This window comes from Fukomys damarensis, unplaced genomic scaffold, assembly GCF_012274545.1.
Source record: "Fukomys damarensis isolate Sample0158 unplaced genomic scaffold, DMR_v1.0_HiC HiC_scaffold_13, whole genome shotgun sequence".
NCBI lineage: Eukaryota > Metazoa > Chordata > Mammalia > Rodentia > Bathyergidae > Fukomys > Fukomys damarensis.
Window position 1 is genome coordinate 2,601,121 of NW_022900925.1, and position 11,278 is coordinate 2,612,398.

Here is an 11,278-nt window from a genome sequence, read left to right on the forward strand (position 1 = left end):
ATCAACATGAATTCATTAGCTACTATTTTTTCAATGACATCATTCATTATGGTACTGTTTTGCTCCTCAAATTGTCACAATTTTGGTCAATGAAAGCCACACTTCAAGTAGGCTTTTATGTCTTTGTAACTTAATCATAATTTTGAAAACACTGCTTTATTTTCTGGAATAAGATGTTCCAGTCGTGAGTTTCTTCCCTCAGTCCTTGAATAGTCCAACCCTCTGAGAAGCCCTGGTTCTTTTAGTGGAGAAGGATTTAAGAAATGTGATCTAAGAAAAAAGGGAATTAGAGAGTCAATACCCAATGTTTTTATTGGGTGCTGGTCACATGGATTGTGGATCATTGCCAGTTGATCATCAGAGCTTGTACGCTTTTTTCATGGACAGACCTAGGATACCCCCTCATATATATATGTGCTTAGTTTTACCATTTAATGATGTAGAAGGATGTGTGGTTGTAGGTCACATTGTTTTTTTGTGAACTCTGCTCACATCTACTAAATTGCTTGTGTATATTCTAGAGCATTCTTGATCATCTATGTCCCAGTTAATTTCTTTGGTTAGCAAATTTGTGATTAATACAAGTAGTTGTGGGACTATATGGTGAAAACAGTGGCAATAAAACTATGCAGAGATAACAAAGCAAGCTGAGTGCTGTCTTTACAAAGGCCTCCTTACTAGTTTGACCACTAGCTGGTGTCTGAGAACTTTGACTTTGGGATGGTTCCTGCCATTCTCAGAATTGATAAAAGAGTGGCTTGCTCTTCTTGAATTTTGTGTGCAACATGGTTTATTCTGAACACCTTTCCTTCTGAAGTGTGGGGTTTAGGTTCATGTTAGGCAAGAGTGTCTATATGTCCAGCACCAAATACAAACCTCAAGTATTTTCTAATGCGCTTGACTGTATCCTGTGAATCTTTTTAGCAAGTGGGAATGGTCTTGACACTCCCAAATATGTATATAAAAAACAGGGTGTAGTTTTGGCTTATCAGGTGGAAAAAAAAAGAGTAATTTTGTCTTAAAGTAAAATGTCTGGTTGTGATAAAATGTGAAAAAAATGAGAAAGGAAAAAACTTGAGTAAACATGGTAAGTTTTGAAACAGAGGGAAAACTTTAATTGTGCATTATAATAGTTGCAGATACTGAAAACAGGCAATAAAATGTGTTAAAAATTGACAAAGATTCATTTGATTTTGATAGGTTTATTTGTTGAAATGTTCGCAAAATCTTTAATTCTACACATTATATTAATATGATTAGAACTTGGTGAAATCTTTGCTTCAGTGATTGTTCTTAAAAGAGGAAGTGAGAGATCATTCTTTACTTTCTGCGCAATTTACCCAAGTAACAGAGATTTTGTGCTCACCAGAATCACATTGTCTTAGTCACTTTCTCAGTGCTGGAACACACTGACAATATACACCAGTCTCTGGCTTCTTTTCGTTGTTGTTGTTCCAGGGATTTAATTCGAGACCTTGTGCTTGCGAGGCAGGTGGTGACACCCCCGAGCTAAACCCCTGGCTCTGGTATCTTCTTTTGAGCCATCCTCACTAGCCTGATAATTCTATCTTCAATGAGTTCAATAAATCTGTGACACAAGTTTACTATATGACAATCATGTTTTTAACTTTTAAAAAATTATATTTTAGTATGTGTCATCTCCCAGGCTGTAGAAAACAGCAAAATTTAGCACCTTGTTTTCTTTTCTCATGAGAATGTTATAATAAAAACAAAACGTCTACAAGCAGTGTATGTGTGTGCCTGTATCTTTAAGCAATGGAAAAGTATAAAAATTTCTACACAAGTGGGGAGGGAAAGACAAAACTTCATGTTGAGTACCACTGGTTCTTGCCTAATTCCTCCTGTACAGCCTTCTAACCTGGTCATCAACTTTCCTCCTCCCCAGTCCATTCCACACTGCAGCAATGGTGATCTTTTAAAAATAGACAATTTAATTGTGCTACTCTATTTGTTAAAAATAACAACACAAGGCTTCTTTTTTTCTTCCACATCCTTCAGATTCAAATCTGAAGGTCCTTCAGGACCTGGCCATTGATGATCACTCCATCCTCAATTCTCACTGCTGCTACTCTTGTTCTTTAAGAGAAATGAAATCACACATAGTTTCTGGGATATATCACCAGGCCTGGCTTCATTTTTATAAGTAATGTTACACTGTCTTCTCCCAAAATAGATGTACTGTAATTGTTTTTTCTCACATACTTTTCCAAGTTTACTGTGTGTTTGTGTGTTTGTGTATCTGTGTTTTTTGTTTATTTTGTGGTGCTAGGGCTCAAACCCAGGGTTTCACTGATTCACACTCCAGGCCAACTCCACTTTTTATATGAAGTTCTCTCTGCTTTCCTCCCACTTCTCCTGCTGAACAATTGGTGCTGTACTTGGCATACAGACTCACCACTATTTAGTAGATTCGTTTTCTTTTTCTTTTTCTTGGTAGTACCAGGGATTGAACCCAGTGTCTTCACATTGAGCTACATTCCCAGCCCTTTCTCTATTTTTTATTTTGAGACAGAGACTTGCCAAGTTGTTCAGGCTGGGCTTGAACTTGCAATCTCCTGTCTCAGTCTCCCTCAGTGCTTGGGATTACAAGCATTCACCACTGAGCATCTGGATTCTTTCCATCTTAAAATATGCCAAATTAGGAGATTTACAAAAGTTCTGACAATAAACATACAAACAATATCTTTATTGACAGTAAGTCAATAAGACCACTCAAATTTATCATTACAACTACCAACAGTCATGTTGAATTATAAACATGTAGACAGGTTGAATATCAGGCATAAAAATGCAAAGGGCCAGAGATCCCAATAAAACTAACTTAAAAGAAGTCCCTTAACACTGCAATTAGATGGCAAAATTGAAGATGACTCCTACTTAAGTCATATTCAGAAAGAAAAAAGTTAGACAAGGTCTCACAGAAGCCATAAGAATAGCACCAAACAAACAAAAGCAAAAGTGAAGCTCTCTCTAAACTAAAACAAAATGGTCACAGTTCTTAATCAGTAAACATAAATTGGGGGAGATCTACTCATTCTTAAGTAACTTCTACTGCTTGACGCTTAGACATTTCATTAAAAATATACATATTAAAATATATAATATTACACATCTTATTATATATGTATACCATATATATGCAGAATGCTTACAAGTAGGCATGAACAAGTAAAGGACATGGGTTGAATAGAAGTGAGGCTATCTATTATTTTCTTTTACTCTTCATGAGGATCTTACGAGGAGAGGATGATTTATCCCACTTATAGGTAAAGAAACCAAATCTCAGAGAAAGAAAGTGGTTTTCAAGAACACATAATTGTTGACTGGGAGTGGCAGAAATCAAACTCAACTTTGAAAAGTCCACACTGGTCTTATTCCATTAGTCAAAATTTGGACCCCAACTAAATGTCTTCTTATTCAAGGTTTTTGGCATAAAAAATTTTAGTAACTGTAAATATCCAACAAATGTAGTAGCAACCTAGTAATTAGGATTAGACATCATTTTCTAACTCTTTAACTTTTCCCACCCCACTTCTCTCAATAGTTGTAACCTTAAAAAATAAAAAGTGACAGGAGTACTGATTGCTCTGCTTAACAGTTTGGATGAGAGGCTAACAGCCCATTTGCCCATCAGTTGGAAACTGGATAAAGAAGATGTGGTTTTTCTATAAAATGGAATATTACTCAGCCATAAAGAACGAGAAAATAGATTCATTCATAGGAAAGTGCATACATATTGAAGATATACTAAGTGAAATAAATAAGTCACACATGTGTAAATACTGAATAGTTTGTCTGGTGTGAATAAACTGCAATAATACATAAGATCCTAATAAGATTACTGACATTGTGAAATGGGAAGAAAGGGGCTAAAGGTGTAGGGAAGGTGGGAGGGGTAGGGGAAGGGTAATAAGGGAAAAGAAAAAATGTGAAATAATGAAAAGATGGAAATAAAGTGTTTGTAGATGGGGAGGGAAGGAGGGTGTGAAGGGAGGGCAGGGACAAGGGGAAAATATGAGAACCAAGACCTGTCATGTAGAGGTACAAGATCCCAACAATGAATGTAACTGTACTGTATCCCTAAAACATACCAATAAACTCAATTAAAGCTGAAAAAAAAAAGAGGCTAACTATAATGGCTCTAGTCCCTAGTGAAAGGCTAAGTTCATCATTATCACAACTTTTGCACTCCACATGATTTCTGATTTAATCCCTATACCTCACCTTTCCATATGCATGGATTCTCTGGTACAGAGGGTAGTAAAAACTTTCTATAAAGAGTAAAATAATAAATATTGTACACTTTTGGAAATGTACTTTGTTATGGACTGTCTCAGAAACTTTTGCTGAAACCTAATTGTCTACATAAAAGTTTTAGGAATTATGAGCTTTAAGAGGTGATGAGATCATCGAATGGAATCTTCATGAAAGCGATCAGTGTCTGAAGAGGGAAATATTCCCCCCTTTAACAGTGTGAGAACACAGAGAGAAGGTGCCTCCTGTGAACCTGGAATCAGTTCCACAAATCTACTAGCACTTCCTTCTTGGACTTTTCAGTTTCTAGAACTGTGAGATAAATTGTTGTTTATAAAACACCCAGTTTATGGAATTTGATAACAGCAGCCCCAAAACAATCTCTGCTGCAGCTACTAATTCTGCTGTTGCACAAAAAAAGCAGAAAAAAAGATGTAAATGAGTACAGCTGAGTTCTGCTAAAATCCAGAAAACAGGGAATGGGCCAGATTTGGTCTAAGAGTTTAGGCCATAGCTTTCGATTTCTACTCCCAACTAGTAATACTAAGGTGACAGTTGGGGATTTGGCTCAGTGGTTCTGCAGCCTGCCTTGCAAATGCAAGGGCCTGAGTTCAATCCCCAATACCAAAACAAACAGACAAACAAACAAAACCCAAAAAACAAAAACAAAAACCAAACCAACCAAACAAAAAACCAAAAAACTAAGGTGATAAAAGTTGAGCTCCTTTCCCTGAATTTTATGGTCAACTATTCTTCTAACTTGACCTCTGACCCTAAGCCTTTCCACTGATCTTGAACCCCCTCCAACAATTTTCTCTTTTCATTCTAGGACAGTTTGTGTGAAAAGTTAATTTATTCTCATTTTGTGTGATTTCCACCATTGCTGGATATATACTCCACTCACTGCTCATGACAATGCTCTCCACTATCACCATGCCTTTAGATGCTATCCAAATTTTCTTTGATCATAAAGCTTAAGACCTAATAACTGAAAAGGAACTATAAGTAACAGAAAATAGGGAGGAGAGAAAAGTATGGACAGAAGTGTAGGATTCAGGAGAGAACAAATGTGTTGTAATTTTTCTAGTCTTCATATAACGTAATGTGAAATAAAATAACAAAAACTGATAGTGTTTTACTAAATATTTATTTGAAGTCCTGTTTTTTGTTTCCAATTTGACTACTAGTCTTTGGTCACCCATGTAACTTAGACTAATATATTATTTTGATTGCATGCCTTATTCACTTTCTTAAGGGCTTGGACATAAAGACAAACCAACATATGGAGAACTAAAACCTCCAAAAAAAAAAAAATGTGGGTAAAACATGAAGTCCAGAGAAATGGCAACTTCTTCTTGAGGGGAAGCTTTTTATCTTCAAGTTAGTCACTTGAAGATCGTCTCATGATCGTTTTTCACACCTGGCAGGAAGTATGAACTGGTTGCTTCAGTTCTCTTGACTGGGCCCCTAAATAAAGTAATACATTGAATCTATCAACTGTTCAGACTCTCAATATCCCTAAAGCTTTTTCTAAACGTGACACAGAGTAGTTTGCAGATGTAATGTAGTGAAATGAAGTCTCCCCGATAATTTAATTGTAGAAAATGAGTGATTCAATTAATGACAAGAATAAGAAAAGAGGGATTTGATCAACAAATACATTTAAGATTTTGGCCCATTCTACTTCAGAGTAACTGAGGGGAACTGGGAAATGATCTCCTCAACAGAGGCATAGCAATTAGCTAACTACATGACCAACATAATCCACAGGAAAATAACTTGGAATTTGCTGTAAGTACATTTTAGCTATATTCATCAAAATAGACAGCAATTTTTGAGGGAAGGAAGGGAATCCTAAGCAGCTTTCAATCCTTACCCTTTATAATTTCTATAGCTTATATGTAAGAAATGACTATGTGTGTGTCTACTTTGGATTCAGAATAACTGTATGTCTTCCTGATAATAAAGGTATTAGCCCTTAGACTAACACACAACATTATTTTCTTCCAAAAGGATAGCCATAATGGATCTCTGGTACAAAAGAGAAGGTGGAAATTAGGTTTCACAATGTTTATACTGATATTCTTCCCTGGGATTTCCTGAATTTCCACAAATGGGCTATCTTGGGAGTTTGGGAATTAGAATTTTAAGATCTGTAGTTAGAAGTTTTCATAACTATCAAATAAACACACAGAAACATCTTACCTAAGAGCAAAATTATGTATAGGCATGAAATTAGATGCATATTACAGGTCTTTCACTTAAAACACTCAGGTATTTAACAGTGATAAAAACAACTTACATTTCTTCACATTCAGTAAATTTTCAGGACTGTTCTTCAGTGTGAATTCTTTGATGTCTGATGAGGGATGAACTGCACTTAAAACATTTCCCACAATCATTACATTTAAAAGGCTTCTCTCCAGTATGAGTTCTCTGGTGCTGAATAAGAGCTGATGAATGAATGAAGGCTTTTTCACATTCACTGCATTTGTAGGGTTTTTTTCCAATATGAATTCTTTGATGTTTAGCAAAATTTGAGCTCCGGCTAAAAGTTTTCCCACATTCACTACACTTATAGGGCTTTTCTCCAGTATGTATTCTCTGATGCTGAACAAGGTGTGTACTCTGACTAAAAGATTTTCCACACTCACTACACTCATATGGCTTTTCTCCAGTATGAACTCTCTGGTGCTTGGTAAGGGATGAGCAATGGCTAAAGGCTTTCCCACATTCTAGACATTTGTAAGGTTTCTCTCCAGTATGAGTTCTTTGATGTTTAATAAGTGCTGATGAATGAATGAAAGCTTTATCACATTCATTACACTCATAAGGCTTCACTCCAGTATGAATCAACTGATGCTGCACAAGATGTGTACTTCGATTAAAACCTTTCCCACATTCACTGCATTCATAAGGTCTCTCTCCAATGTGAATTCTCTGATGTATTGCAAGGGTTGAGCTTTCTGTAAAGGTTTTCTTGCATTCGCTACACTCAAATAGAACTCTATTATGAGTTCTTTGGTGTTTAGTTAAATTAGCTCTGTGGCTAAAAGATTTCCCACATTCACTGCAGGTATAGGGTTTCTCTCCAGTATGGACTCTCTGGTGTCGAATAAGCACTGAGTGATAAGTGAAGAGTTCACCACAATCATTACACTTATGAGGTTTTTTCTCTTTATAGGTTCTTTGCTTTTTCATTAAACTTGACTTTTGCTTCAGTCTTTTACCCAGTGTATGAAATGGATAGGATCCTTTAGAAACTCTGTCTTGAGTGATAAACACAGACTTATGACTGAAGTTTTTCCAATATATATCATGGTCATGATTTCTTTCTTCAACAAGTGAATTCATGTAGTTGAACACTTTTCTCAAGTGTCTCTCCTGATTTCCTTGCTGATTCTCTAAGCAATTTTCACATTCAAGAGCAGTTTCCAAGGTGGAGTCATAAAGACTATTTCTTGTTAGTCTGTCCTTTATTACATCATGACATGATTCTTTGGAAGAATCTTCCATGGAGGTTGAATCTTTGCTCTCAGGTATAGTCTCCATGTCTGAAAGATATTGGAAATGCAAATTTTCTTCATTTTTCTATGCTTAAAAAAAAAGGTAGTTCTGTAATAGGTAAGAGTCAATAAAGGTGAAAAGCATGTTTTCAAGGAATAAGTGGTTCTGATTCTTATTAGATAATTTCCAGAAGAGAAATAAATGGAGAAAACAGTGTATGGAGAGAAAATGAGTACATCCCATGCAGGAGTGTCAAAAGAGGGAAAAGTTGACCAGGAATGCAGGAGAAAGAGGAATGTAGATGAAGCAATATATCAATGAATGAGAGATAATGAGTATATTAGATCAGGATAGGAGAAAACATTTTTTATGGAGTATTTACTGCACTAAAATTTTGTTTGTTTGTTTGTTTTTTGAGATAGGGTCTCACTACGTAGTTGAGACTGACCTAGAACTCACTATGTAGCCCAGGCTGGTCATGAACTCACAGTGATCCTCCTGCCTCAGCCTGCCAAATGCTGGGATTATAGGCATGCACCACCATGCCTGGCGACTGCACTAAATATTAAGGTAGTTATCATCTTACTGTAGAATACAGTTATGATTTCTAAGTTTCCAGACTTTTAATACTACTCATGATTAGATATAATTCCACCACCAGTGTTATCTTCCTAACACTATTTTTATGATATTTCTATTAAAAAATCTCTTATGATCTATCCAAGACACAACACAAATATAAGCAATGATAAACGCACGAGAATATTCACTGCAGTAGCAATTAAAACAGAAAAAGACTGGTAAAAGCTCAAATATCTAATATGGAGAAAAATGAATAAACTATAATGGATACATAAAATTAAGTACTATGCAACTTTTTCAAAATAGAAATGACTTCTATATATTGCTATTATCTCCAGGATATATTATTTTTTAAAAAATGAAAGGTGTAATGAAAAACTAATAAAAAGGATCATTTATAGGGAAATGTCAGAACAAAGAGCAGGACAGAAATAGGAGCTAAGCCTCTTTAAATATGTCTAATATAAAATTAGCATTTCCCATCCAATATAAAACTATTTTATAACGATGAAATAATTTAAACAGTGATTCAAGAGAATACACTAGTGAAATAGAAGAGCGAATTTAGAAATAAACAATATTCTAATAGTACATATAGCAATACAAAGACCACATTTTAGTCAGTGAACAAGAGATTTATTTTTCTAACAAATGTTGCCATAACTAAACATTCAAAAGAAAATTGTTAGCTCTCTCACTCCATAAACACAAATAAATTCTATTCATTCATCTCTGTATTCATATGCCTATTTTATTCAGCAAATATCTATTGAATATGTGTTAGGCTTGCTAGTTTCTGTGGCAAAACAAACACAATCCCTATGCAAATAGAGGAAAAGAGAATTTAGTTTAATACTGACAAGTATCAAACTGCATTTTCAGAAAGTATTGAGAAGTAAAAGGCAAATGATATTATGAAAAATCAAAGGGAATAGGAGGGAGAGTTTTCCCTAAAAAGGTAAATCATTTAGCCGAATTAAAGCAGAGTTGGGGTTAATATCAGAATTCTGGGTGTACTAGTGTTTTAGTGCACAAAAGTACGACATGAGCATTCAAGATGGAAGGATATCTACACAATCCCCAAGGTAAGAAGGACATTCAAGAGAAGACTGGTGAATAAGAATACAGACTCTGGAATCAGAACACATGAATTTGAATCTCCACCCTGACATTTACTAGCTATATGATTTTGAGCAATAATTAATTATCTCTTCAGTTTCTTTATGCATAAGATGGGATTCCTACTTCATTAGGAATAATAACAAGACTTACTTTAATGAGCATTAGAGCATTTATTATGCACTAAACACTGACATAGCATAAGTGCTATGTAAGTGTTCGTTAAGTAAAATATCAATTAACATAAGTAGAAACAGAGATCTCTAAGTGGTCTGTGGACCCATAAAGGGTGTAACACTACTTTCAAAATAATACATAGATGTTGTTTGCATTTTACATTGTCTTTATATTTACACTGATATTGCAAAAGTCATGGTAGTAAAACTGCTTACAATTTAACAAGAATGAAAACAATGATGCCAAACTTAGTAGTATACTCTTTTATAACATATATCTTTTCATATATATATGTGTGTGTGTGTGTGTGCGTGTGTGTGTGTGTGTGTGTGTGTGTGTATATATATATATATATATGAAACATAAACTATATAGATATAGACACACACACAGAGCCAGTTTCCTTTTAGCTTCTTAAAATGTAGACTTTCCTGAGGTCTGTGTTATCACTGAAAGTTGTAATTTTAAAAAGTATTACACAATGCAAAGGGTCAACATTTGGAATATTTGCTTAACTTAGTGAATCAATATTTTCCAAGAGATTTAAATAGGTTTTTATATAATACAGTTTGAAAAATTTAGAGTCCAATTCTGAATAGGAATAGCCATAATTATCTGTAAAAGCTATAAAATACTTCCTTTTCCAATTATATATCTGAATAATGCTGGATTTTTTTCATGTACTTCAATCATAACAATCTATCACAATGAAGCACAGAACACAGAATCACACAGAAACACATGTGAAAATATAGCTACTAAGCCATACATTTAAAAATTGTAAAAGTGTAAAACAATGTCATACTTCCTATAAACACTTTGTTTCAGAAAGTGGCTGTTTTACATAAAAATTCTATTATGTTAAAATTAAATGGGTTAGTAACAACATTAAATGAATTAATATCTTTAAAATGTTCTCAACTTTATAATACAATACATACATTAGATATAACTCATAAAAACAAAACTTCTTTAGGGATTTCAATAATTTTTACAGTTGTGCTAGGTCTTATGATGCCAACGCATTCAAGAACTGTTACCACAGAGCATAGAGATGAAGTAACAATAGGGCTGAAATTAGTAGGGATAATGAGTAAAAGTCAGATTTTATAAAAATTTGTAGGACACAAGGAATTGGCAATTATTCTAAAGGCAAAAAACAAACAAACAAACACTGAAATGAAGCAAAGAGAAGGAATATCCAATGTGATTTTGAAAACATTCTAAGATACAGAGAATAAAATTTATGGGGGCAAGGAGATGATCATAGTAGTCTAGGCAAACAAAAGGGATTAGGGTACAATATCAACAGGGAAGAAATATTTAAAATACAATTAGATAAACACAATGACAAAGGAGAGAAGAGGAAATACGATGACTGTTCATACATAGACATGGTGGCATGCCTTCAATCTCAGTTCAAAGGCTGGCTTGGGGCTGAGGCACAAGGACTGCTGGGTTGAGGTCAGCCTGGGCAACTTAACAAGACACTGTCTTAAAAGAAAAATTTTAAGGGTCGGGACATAGCTCAGTACAACATTTGACTCACATGAGTGAGGCTCTGGGTTCCATCTCCAGCACCAAAAAAAAAAAAAAAAAAAAAAAAAAAAAAAAAAAA

At 34.7% G+C, this 11,278-nt stretch overlaps 1 protein-coding gene across 2 annotated transcripts in view; it reads right to left on the reverse strand.

Moving 5' to 3' along the window:
* Window positions 1–4,935: 4,935 nt before the first annotated feature.
* The window catches only part of Znf286a (zinc finger protein 286A), a 14,997-nt gene continuing 8,654 nt past the window's right edge, over window positions 4,936–11,278 (reverse strand). For both annotated transcript variants that reach the window (XM_010618823.3, XM_010618822.2), the window contains 2 exons: window positions 6,578–7,829; window positions 4,936–5,742 (listed from right to left, as the gene is read on the reverse strand). In XM_010618823.3, the coding sequence (XP_010617125.1) occupies window positions 6,601–7,829 (1,229 nt within the window). In that variant the 3' untranslated portion in view covers window positions 4,936–5,742; window positions 6,578–6,600. The remainder of the gene's footprint in view (window positions 5,743–6,577; window positions 7,830–11,278) is intronic.